At 45.7% G+C, this 22,226-nt stretch overlaps 1 protein-coding gene across 1 annotated transcript; it reads left to right on the top strand.

Moving 5' to 3' along the window:
* Positions 1-3,778: 3,778 nt before the first annotated feature.
* On the top strand, positions 3,779-14,658 carry LOC116938187 (polyunsaturated fatty acid 5-lipoxygenase-like). Its single transcript, XM_076052318.1, has 15 exons — positions 3,779-3,903; positions 4,386-4,540; positions 5,007-5,202; positions 5,698-5,779; positions 8,159-8,281; positions 8,401-8,507; positions 8,839-9,011; positions 9,141-9,287; positions 9,771-9,974; positions 10,442-10,528; positions 11,205-11,374; positions 12,214-12,332; positions 13,020-13,120; positions 13,238-13,405; positions 14,177-14,658. Exons 1-15 carry the CDS (start codon positions 3,885-3,887, stop codon positions 14,354-14,356), a joined length of 2,031 nt encoding a protein of 676 aa, XP_075908433.1. The 5' UTR covers positions 3,779-3,884; the 3' UTR covers positions 14,357-14,658.
* Positions 14,659-22,226: the final 7,568 nt, after the last annotated feature.

Below are 22,226 nucleotides of genomic sequence, written 5' to 3'. Positions count from 1 at the left end.
TAACCGACTGTGATGTTTCCATCCTACCTGCCTATGTCAGCTGTTATTTCTGACTCCTTGTGTCTCTTTCTCTCTCTGTACCTGTCTCGGATCTCTCCACCGGTGACTCAGGTGCTGCTGTGGGGTCCCACTTTCTGTCCCGCCCCCTCTCTCCCCCCCCTTCTCTCTCCCCCTACCGCCGATACCTATATAACCTCATGCCACAGCAACTCTCTCGCCTACTTCAGCAGTTTTTTCTTGCCGTAGTTGTCTCACCTGATGACGATTTCTTGTGTTGCGATTGAAACGTCGTGATCTATTATATTTCTACCTACGTGACTTTACCGAAAGAACCAAAAAGTATGGTGTTATTGTGTTGCGCTGTTCATTTGGAAGGCGCAGAATGGCTGACTTCGAGCTTAATTGTAAAATTTAGCTAATGGGATGAGCTGGGCAGTTGTTTTGGCAAAGGTTGCATTCCTCATTTGGGTATAAGAAATACTTGTTTCACATGTTTATTATCCGTAAAATATGATTTTCTCAAATATACATTTTGTAAATATAATTTATATTAAAATTGAATTAATAATTGTTTAAGTATATTTCGTTTATGCAGACTTATCAGGGGATGTAAAAGGCGCAACAGATGTTTGGGGCAGATGTTAGATATTAAAATGTTTCTCGTGAAATGTTTGTTAAATAATATGTAAGTTAAATGTTGTTCAATATGATCACCATGATTGCGATTTGGGTGGACTTGATGCCGAGGAATTCAGCTGCGGTGTTCTGGCGTGGAGGGTGTCTATGATCGCTATTGCAGAGGTGCAATTGCCCTTCTGAAGAAAACTTTTGAAATAAACTCTTGCCGTTTCACAAACCCTCGGTGCCCGGGCTCGTTGTGGAGTCACCCACTTCTCCGGAGGACAGAGCACAACGCAATCTCTACTCATCACCTCCAAACTTTATTACTTTTATTGTTGTCTATTTATCCGACCTGTCCCCTCTCGCAAGGATTCACGACAGAAGGAGAGGGGACAGGGCGGACCGGCTACATATGGTACAGTAAATACAAGAACTTTTTAAAGTAGGATTTGTTTTGTCTATTTGTATGTTCATGGCAATTTCATCTCGTAAAAACATAAAAAATAACAAAAAAATATGTATACTGTACACAACACCTTAAAAAATGTTTAGCAAAAAATGTGATAAATATGCTCTTACATAATGATGTCATGTGGCGTTTTTGAAAATCCAGCGCCCTCTTCCCCCCCAAAGCCACCGGGTAATCGATGATCTACTGCATTGCATTACACACCAGGCGTCTCCATGCAAGTGATGTCGAAATTGGAGAAATTGCTTTGTTGAGAAAAATATGGCCCCTTGGTTTCAATAAAAAAGCCTCCCACATAATATGAGAAAAAATTATTGCTGCCTGACTGGCTGACACGGGTGAATAAGTGCATGGTGATTGTGACGTCACCATGCACGTCTGCATGAATACGCCACCCGTATCCCACTTCGCTGAGCCGGGCTTCGTGCGTGCCCATGGGAAACCGCCTCCTCCACCCTCGCCCCTCCCTCCACCATCGCCCCTCCCTCCACCCTCGCCCCTCCCTCCACCCTCGCCCCTCCCTCCACCCTCGCCCCTCCCTCCACAAATCCCCCTCCCTCCACCCTCCATCCACGCTGGTTGTTAATCCCGCGTATATTCTCGGACCAGTGCTGGCTAAAATGAAGTCAGAGTCTGCCCACTCAAAATAAGTGTCCCGTGATGCAACCTCGAGCCGCTAATAGGAATGATATAACATATCTTCTTTGGTTCTTTCGGTAAAGTCACGCAGAATAAGAATAAAATAATAAAATAACACAAAAATATTCTCACGACGTTTCGGCCACAACGCAAGCGGCCATCTTCAGGTGAAAAGAACAGACCTGTCGTGACCACAAAGCTTCAATAAACGATGTTAAAATTCGTAGCGACTTTTAAGCTGGTTGGGAGAAGTGAGGCACCTTGACAAAGGGGTTTACATATCAAATAGCTGAGGGATTAGCTTGTGACTGGTCACAGGAATGGCTATGTTAAAGTCAAAACCTACACATCCACAGAGGCAACTAGTAATTTAGCATTGAAATAGCTAAGGGATTAGCTTGTGCAAATAGCTGAGGGATTAGCATGTGACTGGTCACGGAAATGGCTATGTTAAAGTCAAAACCTACGCATCCACAGAGGCAACTAGTAATTTAGCATTGAAACAGCTAAGGGATTATCTTGTGACTGGTCACAGAAATAGATGTTAAAGTAAAGGCCTACACATCCACAGAGCTTCAATGAACGCTGTTAAGATTCGTAGCGACTTTTAAGCTGGTTGGGAGAAGTGAGGCACCTTGATAAAGGGGTTTACATATCAAATAGCTGAGGGATTAGCTTGTGACTGGTCACGGAAATGGCTATGTTAAAGTCAAAACCTACACATCCACAGAGGCAACTTAACAGCGTTCATTGAAGCTCTGTGGATGTGTAGGCCTTTACTTTAACATCTATTTCTGTGACCAGTCACAAGCTAATCCCTTAGCTATTTCAATGCTAAATTACTAGTTGCCTCTGTGGATGTGTAGGTTTTGACTTTAACATAGCCATTCCTGTGACCAGTCACAAGCTAATCCCTCAGCTATTTGATATGTAAACCCCTTTGTCAAGGTGCCTCACTTCTCCCAACCAGCTTAAAAGTCGCTACGAATCTTAACATCGTTCATTGAAGCTCTGTCGTCCTGACAGGTCTGTACCTTTCACTTGAACACGGCCGCTTGCGTTGTGGCCGGAACGTCGTGAGAATTTTATTGTTATTTTATTATTTTATTCTCATTCTATGTGACTTTACCGAAAGAACCAAAGAAGATGAATCCTTGCAGTCACGAAAGCTTTAAATCGAAAAGATATAAACATATTTAACACTCACAAGGCCAGACACAAAATCACTGCCACCTGCCAGTTAAATATCCTTGTTTTCAGAGTTGTCAAAAGTGGAGCTCAATTAAAGTACTGTAATGAGTCAATTACTAAGTGGATTCAAGGCCGTAGCCATGGAGTCAACATTGGGGGGGACCAAATATTCCAGGGTGTCTGGGGATCCCAACCCAGAAATAATATCTAAATTTTAAGACTCATTTCCTGCCTGAAATCTAAAAAAAATTCACGAACACATTGGATGGACTTTTAATTATTTTTTTACAATGTCTAATAGTGTATTGTATTACATCGCTCTGTTTTTACTTTTTTACCATTTCTTGTTTCATTGTATGTAATGGCAGAGATTAGGGATTAATAAAGTACAACTATAAACACAATCATATAAACAAATCTATGCATTGATTTATATGAAGACAATTCCTGATATTGTAGCCAAGGTTTAGCAAATTTTTGTTCTTATTTACATAGCGTAGCAATTATTTTTGTAACAATATATTGGGGGGGACATTTTGAGCATATTTGAATATTGGGGGGGGGGGGGAGTGTGTGTCCCAATATATATTATAATTACGGCCTTGAGTGGATTCATTTGGCCACGTGCACTTCTTATAGTATCCACTGATCACTGCTCTATTGTAATGAGTCAATTGATATTGTTCTACTATAGTCAATCGATAAGTGGATTCATTTGTCCACGTGCACTACACCCTGCATTATTTACTGATCACTATTGTTCTATTGTACCGCCGAAATGATGGCAATAAGGGACACGCCTCACATTAACGATTTCTCGGCTGGGCTCTTCCAGTCCTAAGGATATAAAAGCAGATTCGGTAACACAGGGCCGTGAGCAGTGCATCATTGTGCGGTGGTGTTCACTGGTCTGGTTGTAGCGGGCAGTTAATTTGGGTGCCTGTGGTTGTGTGGAAGCGTCATCATGCTGGAAGGTGTAGCAGGTTTGTCTGAAACTTGCCTTGTTCAATCTTAACTGTGTGGTGATTTGCTGTCCGTATTCGAAGTGTATCCTTTTTAATAAGATGCTTCCTTTTGGTCGCTTGAATTCGCTAGACGTGGATTATTTTATTCCCTCTATTTTTTCTATAAAATGGCAGTGTGCAGATCGCCGATTATGAAACTATCCGTGTGTAGTGTTCTTGGTTTTGTATTAACGATATTAGCGGACTCCTTGCTAGGTTGATTGAAATGGCACACCGCAAGCAATTAAATCATTTTTAGGTCGGCGTATGTGGGCCTGTTTATTTATTCCCGATGTTTTAATAAAAAGGTTTTTCTAGTCTACGATGGTGTAGACTCGTCCATAATCAATTGAAAAGCGACCGCTGGTACTGGGGTGTAAAGCTGTTTGCGCGTTTGCCCTTGACAAATGCTCTTACCCCCATTCTCCCCCCCCCCCCATCCCCGTCTTGCTGTGCTGCAGGAGAAGTGGAGACTCTGTACAAGCTGACGGTAGCCACGGGCGATACACCGTTCTCGGGCACCATGAACTTCGTGTATGCAACGATCATTGGCTCGGCAGGCCAAAGCAATAGGCAGCTTCTGGACCACTTCGGACCGGACCTTTGCCCTGGGGCGGTGAGTAGCTTCATTGTGTATCTAATCGGCTTGTGGGAATAAGCACTACACACTACAGCTTGCTCTGTCCTAGCTTCTGACTGAATTGCCTGGCAAATGCCAGATTGCATGCCAAGGATGGGTCGAGCCTGGGCAGTGCTTGGATGGGTGACCACCACGATACGAACGGCTTGTGGAATAGGCTGCAGTGATCGGTGGGTTCCTGAAGAGCGCATTCGTGCTGAATGTAATCTCGTTCTGCTGTTGAAAGTGCGATGAAACAAGTACATGCATGGGCAATACTCTTGACCCTGTGGTTTGAATGTGCAGTGTTGCCTTGGGCTGTTTTTGGCTGGTGGGGGAAGGGGGGAGGGGGATGGACGCAATTTCTCCTTTGTAATACCTGAAACTAACACTTCATGTGCATGTTCACCTTTCGAGCAAAATTAGGTCTGACATCTAGGATCCTTTTTGATGTTATGGCCAGATTGACATCTACAGCATTCCAAGCAAGCTTGACATTGGCGACATCCGAATGGTTCGTCTGGAGAAGGAGGCGTTCCTGGTGAACGACTCGTGGTTCTGCCGCTACGTGGAGGTCACCGCTCCGGGTGGCCGTGTGCACCGGTTCCCTGCCAACCACTGGCTCGAGCAGGGCTCCATGGAGCTACGGGAGGGGCTTGGTAAGATGTGGGTGTTGGCAGATCGCCATTTTTTTGGATAGGTCTCTACACGCATGGAGATGGTACAATTCCATTAAATGCTTATGGACTACCAGCATGGTCTAGCATTAAACCAAGGTTCCTTGTGTTTTTGAGGTGACGCCTATCTCTTGCACTATCCCTTTAACTGATTTCCCACAATTCCATCCAGGTTGTGCAATCGGCTAACGAAAGATGACGCCTTAATTTGGTTCCCCTCTAATTATACTCCTGTCTGCATGTGGAACTACATCCCTGAACAGTTGGCGAAATCACTTGTTCAGGCCTTTTTCAAATGCTGTCCACATGGCCGTCAAGACCTCTCCACGTGATCCTTAATTCTGCTGCGCAACAGTTCTCGCCCACAATGTAATTTAAAAGCTAGAATTTGACTTTGCAAGTTGTTGGGTACGTTCAACTCGGTGTTGTGGCTACCAGACGCATGTTTTGCACTTGCTTCCACCCTTCGCATTGCAGGTATTCTGCCACAGCACGAGACCTTGGCTCAACTAAAGGAAAAGAGGGCTGAGGAATTGTCTGCGAGACGGCACTCGTTGAGGTTTGAGGCACAAGTTATTCATGGTCTCGTGCTTGTCCAATTGCATTGCAAATTGCTACGAATACACTGTTAGACTTGCTGTCACACTTTGCCAAAAAATATCTAGAAACAGCCAAGGTTAGTTGGAATTGTCTACTGTGTTCTGGTGTTGTATGTCGGTTATGAAAATTTTGAAATAATAACTTAAATTACATTTGGAAAATTACGTAATTATCAGAAATTATTAATTGAGAATTATGCTAAATCTAGGGATAATCGTATTAATGTATGCAAATGGGGGTGATTATGCTAATGCGAGCCCTTATGATAATTAGGCCCCGCATTGCTGCCGAGGGTCGGGTTATCAATCGGGATCATACAATTAGTCGTATTAAGTTATGCAGGTGTGCTGTAAGTAGGCCGGATTAAACTCTGCTTCGTTTAATTTCGTATTAACACTCGGCAATACAATTATTCTCGCTTTACAATTTACCGAGTGTATTATGGTTTGTCAATTCATATCTCAACGCAGAATACAGTTCTTGTAGATAATATTTATTATGCTTGAAACGGGAAAGAAACGTACAACCACTTCTGCGTTAATCAATTTTATTTTCTAACTAAACCTTAACTCTAAAAGATGCAACTCTCGGCTTGGAATTATCAATGCAGTACCAACACTAACCGTCAATGATTGCGTTGTTTCGCTTTGGCGACGGCACATGTGATTAATTCCACTGCCTAACGCGAGCTCAGCTGGTGAGAGGGTCGTTAAACATGCATGCTATTCTACACAAACCTTAACCCTATAATATGCAAATTCGTACACTGGAAATTAGCCACGCATTACTGCACCCATTCGTTGATCCATATGCAACATCATGCAATTAAAAAAAACGAACGACTCAAATACTAAGTAGCAGTATCCCTGTAACTCGATGGCAACAATGTTCTTCACAATCCGTTGATATTTAATGTGCCCCCTTTGGAATGTCACTTTTCTTGATTGTCCCAATATGAGCGTCTTCTTGAAGCAGATGCCGGGGGGTGCGTCTGAGATGGGGGAGGGTGATACGAACGGCTTTGTTCTCTTGGTCGGTGTCAGCTTGGCTGCTCATGCTAGCAGATAAAGGCTCTTTCCGCTGCTGAATGAGCCAGCACACGCGTGGCCGCTGGCACTTGATGTAGAAATACAAGTCTGAGCGATACTTCGTCTTTCAGCTCCCAACTCACGCTCGTTTATACATCGCTACTCGGCGACCCTTGCCATCCTGTGATCATGGGGCCACCCCCGGCCTGCCACTCGCTGCCCTCTTCAGTAGATCTTGAGCTGATCTGCCGGTTGAACTTGCTGTGCCTTGTTGAACTGGTCTGTCGAGATGCTGGTTGAGCAGTTACATTCGAAAAATCTACGCTCTGGGTAGTGGGAGGGGGGGGGGGGCGTTGCTTGTGTGTCATCCCATCAAGACATCTGCATCCATTGATCACCGTCCCCCGCCCCAAGGTATCTCTTCATCCATGGGGTACAGATGGCTCCGTCTTTGCAACAAGCAATGTCCTCGCTCTGGTGTTAAATTCCTGTTATCCTGCACTGTGGGAAGACTAAGGTGGCCGGGAGGTTCTTTCTCTCTCTGGCTAGCCCTCGGTTTAACGTCGCTCAAATATCATTTGGTTTTCAACCAAGATTTGTAGTTATTTCCGATTTCATCTGGAGGTTGGATATATAGCTTAGTTTGGACTTGAGCTTTCGTGATTGCAGGAACTCGTGTACTTTGGTTCTCCTGGTAAAGTCACGTACATAGAAGATACAATGCGTGGCTTAAATTAGGTTGACATATAATAAGCAATAATATAGACTTATTCTTATAGCCAAGCTTTAACTTTTGCTGAAGAGAAAAAAATCGGTTGTAATGTTTGTTTGCCCTGTGTCTGATTCTGGGAATTTGAGCCGTTCTTTGGCGCTCTGGAGATTCGCAGATAACATAACCGCTCTTTGTCCTGCAGTTTATTATTTATTTTTAATGGCCTTTATGCTATCTCCTTCTGGCTGCTCCTTGTAGCAGCATTTATTTAAAAAAATTACTGGCAATTATTAATAGCAATTTTGGAACAGGCCTATATATCCAACACTGGGTGATTCAGAATGCGTAAAGAGGTGGAACTACATTTTCCCACCGTTTCTTTTCAATGGTGTGCTCTTAATCTGTTTCACCTTCCTAATTGGGTTTTATTATTACACTCGGTTCTGGAATCGTGACCGTTTGCCCCTTTGTCAGTTGGCCAGCTGCCGATTACAAAAATGGGCAATCTAATTTTGCCACCCATTATAGTGACCGGTGTGTACCAAAAACCCTGACTTTGACACCTAAACTATTGCGGCCTGCTTTTGATTTTCTGCAGGTGGCTAGAATGGCAGGCTGGGCTTCCCCTTGGAGTCGACAGCAAATCCTTCCTTGACTTGCCCTGCGACACCCGTTTTGATGATGAGAAAAGTGCCGATTTCAACTTGTCCTTTCTGCAAAGGTAAAGACACCATTTGTTTGCCACACTACTGTTACCATTTTGTTAGACATGTTGCTAGCTTTGAATTCTGTTCAAATGTCCCTGATTGGTCTGACTGCACTTTTGTACTTGTCGTTTAGTGTGCAAGATTTGGGTTTGAGGGTGTTCATGAACCTCGATGGCATGTCTTGGACGAAGATAGAAGACTTCCGTCGCTTATTTACAAGGGTCAAGAGTGAAATTGCAGGTGTGTACGGTGGGGTAGCTATGGTTTGAGTGGTCAACTAAGTCTAGGGTTGACTCCATGATTACATCTAAGATCCGATCCTGCTGGTTTTTCACCTACTTTGTGGAAATTAATGGCGCCACACCGTCCCCTCCAGTAGCTTGCCATACCCTTTTTTTATAATTGATTGCGAGACTTAATTTGAAGTAATGGTGTACATGTACACAACTGACTTGCGGTTTTAAATTGTAGCCCTGTATGTGGTATCTGTCCCACGTTTTTCTGCGGTTTTAAATTGTAGCCCTGTATGTGGCATCTGTTCCACGTCTTTCCGCTATCTCCCGTTGTGCAGGGTATGTTTCTCACCACTGGGATCAGGACTGGTTCTTCGGTTACCAATTCATGAATGGCGTCAACCCTGTTCTCATCAAACGCTGCACCAAGCTGCCTGAGAATTTCCCTGTCACCACGAACATGGTGAAGAGCAGCCTGGTCCGTGAATGCTCCCTTGAAGACGAGATCAAGGTGCTGTAAAGATCTCCCAATGTTTTAATTTGAAACTTGCCCCTAATAACCTTGTGCAGACCATAGCTTAATAAGCGCATCACTACAGTGGTGATGACCTGTGGGATTATTTTGTGTGCATGTTCGCAGCACGGCAATGTCTACATTGTGGACTACCAGTGCCTTGATGGCATTCCTGGCAATACATTCAACCATTCCAAGCCCTTCTACCTAGCAGCTCCCATGTGCCTGCTTTACGTCAACAAACAAGGGCAGCTGCTGCCTATTGCTATACAGGCAAGTTGTGCATTTTGCGCTCGTGCTAGCATCCTGGCAATGGTAACTTTTGTTATCAACAGGGCCACATCTCCGACTTGTGTACTCCTGCCCTAGATGTCACTAGCTCTCCCCTTGCCAGTGGGTTGGGTAATTATGGCATTCCTGCATTGGCTTGTGGGTATTAGTAAAGACCAAGTTACCCTAATCGTTTCATCCACTGTACAATAACAGTCCTGGGTGCATTGTGTACTTTGGCACGTACATGGCCAACTGTACTGCAATCATAGACAAAGTGATAGTCAACTTTTGTTTTTACAAACGTATGAATAACAGTTTGTAAAGTTGGCAACTGGTACACACTCAAGTACCTACTAATCTATTCATTCTAGTAACCATGTCGTACATGAGACAATGAAAACATCGCACATGGCAAGCTTCGGTACGAAAACTGTAGCTTTACACAAACAATATTCTGCTGCTCCTACCACCATGCATCCACAGCTGCAGCAAAAGCCATCGGCGGATAACCCCATCTTCTTGCCGAGCGACTCTGCGCACGACTGGATGCTGGCCAAGATGTGGGTTCGTTCCATGGACTTTCAGATCCATGAGATCTCCACGCACTTGCTCAAGACCCACTTGCTGGCCGAGGTGTTCACCATGGCCACCTTGCGGCAGCTGTCTACAATGCATCCTGTCCATAAGGTGAATCCATGGTTTTAATGTTGGCGTTTATCGCATGGGAGACTGCTAGTGACACAGTTATCCACTGCTAGCTTGTATTTTTTAAATGCATGTGGTGCTCGTCACCATCCTGGCAGTCCTTGTACTGCCTGTCAACCAACAGGGCTTCTTTGACGGGAGATGTGGTCTCTGGATTCTTAGATCTTGCCCAATACTCTGGTCATTTTTGTGACGGTAAATTTTTACTCTTGTGGGTTGTGTGGAACCATCCTTCCAGAATGTAGTGACTCTCCTTTTCTAGTAAACCTTTATCCAAGTACATAACTGAGGAAATGTATATATACCAAGACATGAAATGCCTTGTGCACAGGACTTGCCCTCTCCTTTTAAGGACTTGAAAGTGCATTCTTAAAGTAACATTAATTAAATTAAGCGTATTGCCAGCTAATACACATGGTCATTTGATTTTCTGACCTGCTTACGCATAGCTCCTATATCGCCACCTGCGCTTCACCCTGGAAATCAACGTGCGTGCACGGACGCAGCTTGTGGGCACAGGAGCCTTTGTGGATCAGGTGAGGGTTGTGGTTTTTACAAGCCTTTTGAAATGAGTTGCCACTTAAGCCACGGCATCAAAGCCTCCGAGGCAATCTTGTAATCCAACAATCTTACTTCTGCTGCTTGAGCTGATTTTGTCATTGCTCATCTCCTGGATATCCTCCAATGCATTCCATTGTTTAGCTGCTTGATGTTCACAATCCATTTACAGGACCTCAATCGTCCTAATATTCTTTCCAATGCGGTGTTTGACATTGCTCGCTCTTAACATCCTGGTATAATACCAAGCGTGCATCTACCTGATTCTGTGCACGTTTCCAAGTTTTAAGCACACGATACCAGCAAGTACTTCAACCTGCTCCTTTAATTTCATTTTGCTTTGTCCCTACTGACTATATCCAATAGTTTTAATAGCAAGGATGCAAGCTTTTGTTACACCTGTCCTACAACTTTTCGGCTACCATTTTAAATTATAGTTGCCCAATTCATGCCCATACAGTGACCATGGTTAATCTCTCCTTCCCCTATTGACCCTCAATACCTTAATGCAATTTTCCAATGACTGACCCAACTTTGAAAGTTGCCACCTTTTGGCTCCTTTTGCATCGCCATGCATATCGACACGTCCGAGTACTGCATTGTCTTTCAATGGTAAGGCTTCGAATGACACGATCTTGAAATGTACTTGTGCAGGCGCTGTCAATTGGGGGCGGTGGCCATTTCAAGCTTGGTGGCAAGGGCTTGAAGGCGCTCACCTACAGACATCTGTGCATCCTGAAGGATGTGGCAGATCGAGGTGTTGGTGACTTGCCCAGCTACTACTACAGGGATGATGCCTGCAGCATCTGGAAGACCATTCACAAGTAACCAGACCTACTATACGCTGGTGCCAGTGGTTTTTATGTGCCTGATGATGAAAGTGCTATCGGTGGGCACGTGCAACCAATTGCAAAGGCAGTTCAGATATAAAAAAAATTTGAGACCCAATTTATGAGTCAACACTAAATTTGACTTCATTTCCTCCCTTTCAAGACAGGGTTTCTGACTGGTTCTTTCGGTAAGTCATGTAGGTAGAAAAACTAAGATCGAGACGTTGCAATCGTCTTCAGGTGTGAGTGAGAAACGGGCTGCTGAAACAAGTCCTATATATACAGCTGGGGGAGGGGGGCGAGAGCTTCTGCCTAAGCGAGTAAGAATTCCAAAGATGGGAACTGATATGGGTGATGCACCTCCATGACAGAGCTGAGGAGGTAGCTATTGTAATGTCAGAAATTAGCATTTCAATATGTAGTGACGGTGTATCCACCACCTAGGGGATTGACGCGTGCAATAGGAAATGCATGCGCGCACAACATCACAGCGAGTTAGTCTGCTAAACGAGAGCCACCGCCACATCGAGAGAAAGGGAGCAACGTTGGCTTTGTTGGTGGGTCGCCTACGTGACTTTAACGAAAGAACCAACGAGTGGATTCCTGCAGCCACAAGCTTAATATAATGATTTAATGACATGATGCTGCCTACCCCCGGGTAAATAAATGTATTTTCCCCAACTTGGTATATTTGTTATCCTAGGAATGATACAAGGGACTTTAAAGACTACCACAATTCAAAAAATTTCCTTTTATTGAACTTGATTTGAGACTAAGGTCGCTTTAGTTCCTGTGGCATTCATCTTAACTAAAAGCACCATTACGTTGTGCAGGTTTGTCGACAAGATACTTGCCATCTTCTACAAAAGTGACGAAGACGTGAAAGGTGACGCTGAACTTCAAGCATTCGTTGACGACATCAACCATGCCTTACTGAGCAACCCGTCCAATGGTAATTAAGCAGCCCTGCAATTATGTCTTAGCACTTGCAGGAGGAAGGGGGTTTTCTGCCAGGTCATTGAATGCCCTACCATGCTGGCCAGACCACTTGTTTGAGGATGGAAATGCATTACTACACCAGGTTGCAACCTGGTTTTAGTCAACAGGTGTATCCTGGCATTCTTGGCCACAATATTAAAGGTGTGCCCATGACTTGCCATGAACTTGCAGGCATCCTCTGTATAGCAAATCCAGTGTGCTAACAAAGCCACCAATACGCCATGCATCAACTTTTTTATTTTGGCCCATGGACCACTGCCAAATGCAAAGGTTTCTATGGACCCCAGCCCTAGTGACAAAAAAATAAATTATCTAAATGCCAGTAATACAACAAACTGCATTACCATAACTTTTTTCGTGCGGCTATTCACATTTTTGAAGGGCATTTAGATCTTGGAATGCTTTACCCTAATATCAACTAATTTAATAAATATCAATGACATTCTGTTCATTTCTGGATTGGTATTTGGACCACTGGTCCCTGAACCAGGCCAAGAACCACTGCTCTCGTCAATAGCAAGACAATTGCTATAATTTCAAACGAGGGGATATTTGAGCTTGCAGGTTTTACCGTCCAAGCATTGTTTTTAACGCAACTTCATCGCTCGTTGCTCCTTTTAACATTGGTTCTGTGCTGCAGGATTTCCTACCAAGTTCACATGTGTGGCAGAGTTGAGTGAATTCCTCACCATGGTGGTGTTCCTGTGCTCTGCCCAGCACTCTGCCGTCAACTATGGCCAGGTAATGTATATTCGGCTGTTTGTTTTTTGAACGAAAGCCCTTGCAAAGTGGTGTTCGGTTTATTGCTGACTTTGTAGTATAAAAAAATGCTCTTCCCACCCCTACCATGTGCTGCAGTTTGACTTCTATGCATGGATCCCAAATGCACCCAGTGCCATGAGGAAACCACCTCCAGCCACCAAGGGTGTGGTGGACATGCCCTTCATCCTGCAGACACTGCCTGATGTGCAGGTGTCTTGCGTTTCCATGGCAATCACCTGGGTGCTTAGCCGCAGTGCTGCAGAGGTAGGTGCTTGTTCCTGCATTTGCAATGCGGATTAAGGTTACGTCGGTCTAAATCCAGACTTAGAGCTTTCGTGACCTGCAGGAATTCCTGTTCTTTGGGTCTTGGTAAATTCGTGTAGATTTGTTGCAATCCAAGCATTGTAATTTGTACATAAGTGATCGTCATCGGGAAAAGCTGGCTGGCCTCTAAAGGAAAACCATTTATAAAGGTTTGAAATGGGTATACCTCAAGTGGTCGGCAGCCTAGGCAGGACAGTTAATGTTAATCTAAATGGTAATCGTGGAGGACAGTGCTGGTGATGGGCTTTTCCACCAATTAAAAGATTGCCAGGCACAAAATTGCAACATTTACAGCCAGTTCATGGCTTAAAAGATTACGATGACCTTTTTAGGTATGATTGTCCTGAAAGGGCAGCCACTGAACCCTGCCTAGTGACTAGCATGCATAACTAATCTTGGAGGTGAGTGTACCAACACTTTACCCAATCCACGATCTTCTGATGGGCCAACTTGTGCAAGTTGTATACTATATAATGCTATGATTTTTGAAGCTGCTGCACTGGAAGGTTAGACTTCAAACCCACGTCTCAGTTGAATCCAGTCTACTAACCATTATACAACGGTCACCTTTATAAAGACCGTATCCTTTTTAAAACCTTGATCCATGATTTAGCAACCTCTTCCTGCCGCATGGAAGTTCTATTGACCTAATTACAAGGGGGTCAACCAATGTCTTGAATGGTGTCTGTTTTTGTCATGAAATGCGTGCAGAAAACCCTTGGAACTTTCCAAGATGAACCTTTCCAGAACCCAGATGCCCTCAAGGCCATGCAAGAATACCAATCCGACCTCGAGGTGATTACAAAATCCATTGTTGAAAGAAACAAGACCCTTCCCATCAAGTATCCTTACCTGAAGCCTGACAAGGTGGCCAACAGCATCACAATCTAAATGATGGGGGCAAACCAGAGGCTTAGATTTGCTGTGCTTTCCTGCCTTAGCCTTGTGTGTCCAAGGGATCAAATTTTTCTAATGGAGGCTGCTTTAAAATTCAATTTGCAATGCAAACTTCCATCAGCTTAAACATTTTTGTCCTAAAAAACCTTGCACTAAATGCAAACTCTCAATTATGTGTGGGGCCATGGTAGATTAAAGATGGCTATGCAGTGCCAATATTTCCTTCACCGTGTTGTACCTTGAACTGTCTTATGTGCACGTTGCAAAATGAAAAAAAATAAAAAATATAAACCTTTTTTATTTCGGCAGATGTGCTATTTTACGTAGCTTGTGTTTCTCTTTCGGTTGTAGATTGGGCTGCCATCTCGCATGGATTTTTTAGGGCACCGCTACTGCGCCTTAGCTTTTTTAGCTTAAACATAGTTGCCACTTGTGGCGCTATAGTGGGTTTCCAGGCGAGTGGACATGACTTGCAGAGGCAACGCGTTTATTTACAAGGGTAACAATAGCATTCTTAACTCAAGGGGCATTAGCCACTTCACCTACTGCCTGGGAAGGTATGGCCTCAGGACTTGTGCCCTAGCCAGAGGAGAGGCTGTGGTCCCAGTGATAAGGGTGACCTAGGGGAGGTGAAACTGACCCAGCCAGGGTATGGGTCCCAACCACTGGCCCACTCAGTCCTGTCCCTTACAAGGGCAGTGGGTCTAGGGGTTCCCAGGGTCCTATGCTAGCTAGTCTTTTGGCTTTAATCTTTGGACTGGCCCCAGGCTTGTCCAGATGTCCAGCTTTTATACCCTTCCCTGCTTTTGGGGCTGGGGAATGTAGCGACCCTCATGCCGGTCCAAGTTGCTGCCCCTGGTCGGCCCTGTCTGCTACTGCAGGTAAGTACATGGCCCATATACAGCGGTACACTACCATTCTGGGCCTAAGGGGGGGGGGGGGGGGAGGAATGCTCATGATGATTTAATTTTAGTGATGGACTTTTTTATACTACCAACTGTCAATGCACATTCCCAAGCATTTGATCTTTTTTTACTAGTGGCAATGACGGTGCCACCTGTTGGCCTAAAAAGGGGTAGTCGCAGTTATGGGTATTACTAGTTTTACTACCCAGCTTTGCCTGAGACGTGGATTGTTTTTACACGGCCTACGTGGGGAGGATGTGTGACGTCGGGCATACTACGGAGGGGGGGGGGGGGGGGTGTATCTGGGGTAAAGGTAAAAGGGGGTCGATGGGAAGCCTCCAGGATTCTGCTCGAAGGTTCTGGAAGGAGAGCATAACCGGATGGGGCTGGGGTGTATAAGGGTGACTGGAACCAGAACTTACCTCTGGACCTGACTATGGATGCATCCTAACCCCAACAGCCGAGTCACAACACAAGACACCCGGTCCATTTTGCAAACTCGGGCATCTAGGCTGCTGATAGTCATCGCCAACCGGCATCGCACTCGTATTGCCACCGGGTGACAGGGGTGGTCAAGCTCGGACACTGGAGGAAATTTGCACGTCGGGTGATCACGGCCACTGTGGGTTACTTGGCGGTGGTGGGGCTCTATCCAGGGAATTGAGATTTTGGTGGACACAGGTGCTTCTGCCACCATTATATTGGATGTAATTTTTGACCTGTTGCCGATGAGGAACCAGCTTGTTAGGCCGGTAGTTAACGCGTGCGTCACGGCGAACGGTGCTAGTATGGGGATTATAGGGCAAGTGGAGGCCCGCGTCGAGATTGGCGAGATCACAGTTGTTGGGCCGGTACTGATCTCGAGGATGCTGGTTGTGCCCTGCCTTTTAGGCACGGATTTTTTTTTTAGAAAAATGCCCCTTAAGATCCTCATCGATCAGAGCTGTGTGGAGATGCCGTCAGGCCACAAACTTTTTGCAGTCCCCACAAGTACGGTGGCGAATGTTACAGTCCAGGCCCTTGCGAGGGACTCTTCAAATCCCGCCAGGATCGCGGATGTTGGTTTTGCTGCGCTATCGCAAGTGGTTACAAGTAGGCAGATCCAGAATCGGGTGTCTTGTTGACTGTCCTAATGCAATGACTTGGAGGTTGGCGCTGGTTGGCGCACACAGTCGTCCGCCTCAACCAGGAGCCGTTCTTGCAGGTCCTCAATGCGAGACCAGAGACGGCTGTGGTTCAGGTGGGGGGGGGGGGGGGGGGCGGGTGTTGGCTCGCGTGATGGCTGCGTTTCACGAGGGTAATGGAATTGCGCACGCCACGGGATTGTTGGCGTGGTGGATAAAAATGTTGCATTGTTCTGTCAAGGAAACCCGTTGTCTCCAGTGCAGCAGAGAGAATTACGATCGCTGCTGCGTGAGTTTTCGGATGTGTTCAGTAAAAGTAAGTTTGATATTGGCCGTTACCTCCCTGTTGCAACACCGCATTGATACAGGGGAGGCCGGCCCCATTCGTCAGAACCCATATCGGCTAGAGAAGGAACATGTGCAGGAAGTGGTGGATGAGATGTTAGCTGCCAATATTATTTCTCCTACCAGCCATTGGGGATCGCCTGTAGTGCTTGTTAAAAAATGATGGCAGTCTTAGGTTTCGTGTAGACTTTCGTAAATTGAATAAGGTCTTGGTGGCCGACGCATAACCGATTCCATGCATGCACGACTCCCTGGACGTTTTGTCCGGTGCACGTTCTTTTTCTACGCTCGACTTGTTTATCAGGGGTTTTGGCAACTTCCCCTCAGTCGTCAAACTAAAACCGCATTCCATACGCCCCAGGGACTCTTCCAATTTAACTGCCTTCCGACGGGATTGCACTCCGCCCTGGCCACCATTCAGTGGTTTATGGAACTCGTTTTGGTTGGACTGCAGTGGGACTCCTGCCTCATTTAGATGACATTGTCTTCTTTGGTTCTTTCGGTAAAGTCACGTAGAATGAGAATAAAATAATAAATTGCTAAAATAAAATAACACTAATATTCTCACGACGTTTCGGCCACAACACAAGTGGCCTTCATCAGGTGAAGGGGCTTGTGTGGCTTTCTCACTCCAGCGCTGTCCTCCAGACTGTCTCGTCCCCTTCACCTAATGAAGGCTGCTTGTGTTGTGGCCGAAACGTCGTGAGAATATTATTGTTTATTTTATCAATTTATTATTTTATTCTCATTCTACGTGACTTCACCGAAAGAACCAAAGAAGATGAATCCTTGCAGTCACGAAAGCTTTAAATCGAATAATAGATGACATTGTGTTTGGCCGCACTTTTTAGGAATACCTCCAGCGACTGTGATCTGTACTTGTTCGGATGCGATCGGCTAATCTGAAATTGAAGCCCGCTAAATGTAATTTGCTGCAGAACTCCGTGCATTACTTGGGTCACATTGTTAGTGCAAATGGTGTAGCCTCGGACCCCGAAAAAACTGCATGCATACGGGACTGGCCGACCCCAAAGTCCGTGGGGGAGGTCCGAAGTTTTGTTGGGTTTGCATCGTACTATCGCAGATTTGTGCCACAGTTTGCTACGGTGGCTAAGTCACTAGACGCTTTGACGGTTAAGAACCAGACATTCAATTGGGGGGGTGGAGGAAGAGGCTGCGTTTATAGACCTTCGTGAACGCCTGGCTGACGTGCCCCCACTTGATTACTCAGATTTCTCCCTACCGTTTGTCCTTGACACAGACACTAGCGACACATATAGCTGCCCTGTCCCAGGTTAAGAACGGAGTGGAGAGGGTAGTTGCGTATGGTAGCCGCATCTTGTCCACTGCTGAACAGTGTTACTGTGTCACCCGTAGGGAACTGTTGTCCAAGGCATACTTTATCCAACAGTATAGGCCTTATCTTTATGGCAGAGAATTTGTGGTTTGCACAGATCATGCCCTCTGGGCAGCTCTCGTGTTGGCTGCAGATTCTCCAGGAGTACTCGTTCCGAGTGATATACCGTAAAGGGGTAGTATGGCACTGTAACGCGGACGTGTTATCCCGTTTTCCCCAAGGGACTGGTTGTACGTGTGCATCCGGCGCGGGATGTTGTAATCCTCTGGCGGCGAAGCCTACAACTGTCATGGCGGCACTTGAGGGGGAGGAGAGCCCGCCGAGGAGGTCGCGCCGGGGGACTGTTTTGCACCTTACGCGTGCCGAGTGGGGAAGATTGCAAATGGAAGACGTGTACCTTATGACCTTGCGGCATCAAGCGGAAGCGGGACGCAAGGAGTCTGCTTCTTCCGACGGCCCGTGACCGGTCCTAAGGGGGGAGGGTCTTTTGATGTTGGACGAGGATGGGTTGCACCGTCATCGCCTTGTGGTTCCCACTGCCCCCTGAAGCAAGCTGACTCGGGTGGTGCACGAGGATAAGTTGTTACATTTTGGAGTTTGGAAAACGTTGCTAACATTGCAACGCGATTATTATTGGCCGGGGATGTCGAGCGACGTGCACCACTTAATTCAAGGTTGCACAGAATTCGGACGTAGGAAACCACCGCTGAGGAAGTCCCAGCCTCTGCTGCAGTCTATCTCGGTTTCGCGAATTAATGAGTTGGCTGCGCTCGACATCCTCGGGCCCTTTCCTGCCACGCAGAGGGGGAACAAGTTTCTCTTAGTAGGCGTTGAGTATTTTTCACAATGGCCTATGATCTGGCCGCTGCCCAACCAGTCGGCAGCCTCTATTGCTGAGGCGTTTTTGCATGAATACGTATTGGATAAAGGTGCCCCCGAGCAGCTTCTCACGGATTAGGGACGGAATCTGTCTTCTAAGCTGCTATGGGAAGTTTGATGCGCTAGGAACTAGGAAGATTCTAACGTCCCCGTACCACCCCCAGACAGATGGGATGGTGGAACGGCTGCATAGGACCTTGACATATATGCTCAGGCAGTTAGCGTGGCCCAAACTGATTGGGATCTGCATGTTCCGGGAGTGTTGGCCGCATTCAGGGTGGCTCCTCACACTTCTATGGGATTGTCGTCTTTTTTTTTCTCATGTGCGGGAGGGAAAGTGAACCTCCTATGAAGATTCACTCTCCCTGAAAAGGGAAAATCTAATTTGCCTGCGCCTTTGGAAATTACTCTAGAATGTGCTTTCGGCAGCTCGTGAAGTGGCAAAATTAAACGCTGCCAAAGCACAGGCGGCTAACGAACGGAATGCGGGGCAACGGGACCATGTTTTGCAGTGGGTTGTGGAGGATTAGGCGTGGTTACATTGCCCGCAAGTGCCATTGGGAAGGTCCTGTGGAAGTGGTCGAAGTCAAGCGGTCACAGTGCGTGCGTATGTGAGTGGGCCGTCACCGTTGGTTTGTTCATCCGTCGCGGTTGAAGCCTTATATTCTTCCTCAAACTGACACCTCATCTCCAAATTGTGTACGGCCGGTGTCTGTTGTGTCAGAACGTGCCGGGTATATGCCGATGGAGAGCGTGCGTCAAGAGGATTGTATTGTGCCGCTCTAAGCTTCCGAACACCTGAAGGTCGGCAGGGCCCGTGATCTCGCCGAACGCAAGGAGTCGCTGGCTGCGACTGGGCCCACGATGCCTGTGAAGCCAGGAGTGGAACTGCCTTCTTTGAGTTTTTGGGTGGAGCCCACATTTTGTGTGAAGGCAAAGATTGTCCCCATGGATGGACCGGCATCGAAGACTCGGTCTAAATGTTTTAGATTTCGTTTACAAGAACATTCCATTGTGTGTGTGTATGAGGTGGATTGGAATTTTTTTTTCCCTCTGTTCCTCTTTTTGTCTCTTACCTTCCTAAGCTGCTGGTTGAGTCCTTCCCTTTTCTTTGTGGATCGTTCTGCCTTATCTTTTAAACATTGGGGGGTGGGGGGGGGGGGTGGTGATGTCGGCCTGAAGGGGTAATCGCGGTTATGGGTATATTACATAATGCATAATTATGAGGGGGGCGTATCTGGGGTAAAGGTGAAAGGCGGGGTCAGTTGGAGGCTCCGGGAGCCTGCTTGAAGGTTCTGGAAGGGGGTGTGGCCGGAGGCGGGGCTTGGCCACGCCGGGGCGTATATAAGGGGATCCGAACCAGAGGTTTGGTGCTGTTGCGGGTCCTGGCTGCGTCGCCGCTCGCCATCATCTCTCTTCGTCGTCCGGCCACGTGGCCGATCTTCTGCAAGGCTCTCATCGTCACCGTCGCTGCGCTAGTCAGACAGCAGTGTAGTTGGACGCCAACGATGGGGTTGTTTAGAAGGGTCGGCTATGTGTAGCTCCATAGAACGTTACACAGATTTATCGCCCAGTGTTGTGCTTAAAGTGTGAGAATAAATAAGAAGCCTTCCACACGACGTCTCGGAAGTTACTCACTACACTAGCAACCCACACATCCTTTACAAGTGACCTGTGCCTCTCCCTCTTAATTTTTTTTTTCATCCTGAAATAGCCTGGTCTCTTTTGCCCCTTCTCCTTGCCCCGTCTATCTGTCGATCCCAATTTCTGGCTTTGTCTCCATTGTCTTAATTCTCCCCCTGGTTCCTCCTACCTCATCTCACCCGCTTCCCTCCCCCTATCTCTCCACAGGTTTCTCTCACAGCTCTCCCTGGCTTGCCTTATTCCACCTCTCAATCTCTCCTTGCCTCATCCTGATGCTCTCCCCACCTGAATCCAGCCAGCAAACATTCAAAATCTAGCATGAAATTCCACTCGGTTGAGCAATTTCAAGATTTTATTGAACTTAATTTAAATTTCATGGAGTATTTAGTTTTTTACAATTCTACTTTGCAACATTTTACAAACATGTATACACTTTGCATTTGTACTGCAGCTCCAATTCACCTTACAAATGAATTTTTAATACATGGATTAGCCAAGGGTGGGTGGCGCGTAAACCTGGCTCCAAGGCTGTGGGATGCGGATGTCACTTGTACTTGTTCACGTGCCATGCAGTTAGCAAAGCTTATTTTTGACACCCTTGTATATGAAATCTGTAACTGCACCTCGCGCTTTAAATACAGCATGTATAATGGGACCTCCTTTGCCAGTACCAAAATATGAGAATAGGTTTTCCCCCTTTTTCTGGCAACAAAACAGCTGTGTTAAGTTGTTAAAACACCAAACTGAAACCTTTTACAAGGAATTATACTCTGATTATCAGTGTTTTTTGTTTCCATTCTGACCACAAGTATTGTGGTTAATGCAGACATGATTCCTTGTAAAAGGTTTCAGTTTGGTGTTTTAACATCCTTAACACAGCTGTTTTGTTGCCAGAAAAAGGGGAAACCTCATACAGGATGTGTATTAATATGAGGGACAGTAATGCAAATTATCTCATTGGCATACCTATTGTACTATCACGTAACTTTCCTTTTGTACATTACCTCTAACATTCCATGTGTACATTGCTTTGTTACCGAGGCTTTTGAGCACCAAAGAGACTTGCATTGTGCACTTATTACAGAGAGACTTGATGGTCTTTGTAACCACGATTTGAAATGCACCCCCAAGTTATAAAAATAATATGAATTCACTCAATATTTGTCTTAATTTTTGTGTGCCTAACGTGCAGGGGAAAAAAACATTTACAAAAAGATCGGACTAAAGTAGGGTATATTCTTAGTTTTTTCGGTAAAGTCACGTTGAAGAGAAACAACAAAATAACAAAATATATATAAAACAATAAAAAATTCTCACGACGTTTCGACCATAACTCAAACGGTCATCATCAGGTGTGTCGGTTTGCGTAAATTTATTTTTAAAACGACACATTTATTTATAAAAAAAAACGTTGGCGTCACGCGCAGCGATTGGCAGTTTGCCCAGGACTAGTCCATCTATTTTTTTGAAAAGAGGAGGGGGGAGACGAAATTTTTTATAATGTATGCTTTGTCCACAGACGTATTTAAAATCCACATACTGTAACCATTGTTAAGTCTGTGCTGAAATTGCAGCCTAAATAGGAACTTTGTGGATTTGTGAACAGAGTG

The sequence above is a fragment of the Petromyzon marinus genome, chromosome 55 (genome assembly GCF_048934315.1).
Source record: "Petromyzon marinus isolate PM22_M1 ecotype Great Lakes invasive population chromosome 55, UKy_Petmar_22M1.pri1.0, whole genome shotgun sequence".
NCBI classification, from domain to species: Eukaryota; Metazoa; Chordata; class Hyperoartia; order Petromyzontiformes; family Petromyzontidae; genus Petromyzon; species Petromyzon marinus.
Note: the sequence above shows the minus strand (reverse complement) of the source record. Positions and strands in the feature narration are given on the sequence as shown.

Excerpts from the sequence above, each read along its gene's own strand:
- LOC116938187 (XM_076052318.1), top strand. Across the intron at positions 4,541-5,006 it reads CGGACCTTTGCCCTGGGGCG|ATTGACATCTACAGCATTCC; the intron begins GTGAGTAGCTTC and ends TGTTATGGCCAG. Across the intron at positions 13,406-14,176 it reads TTAGCCGCAGTGCTGCAGAG|AAAACCCTTGGAACTTTCCA; the intron begins GTAGGTGCTTGT and ends AAATGCGTGCAG.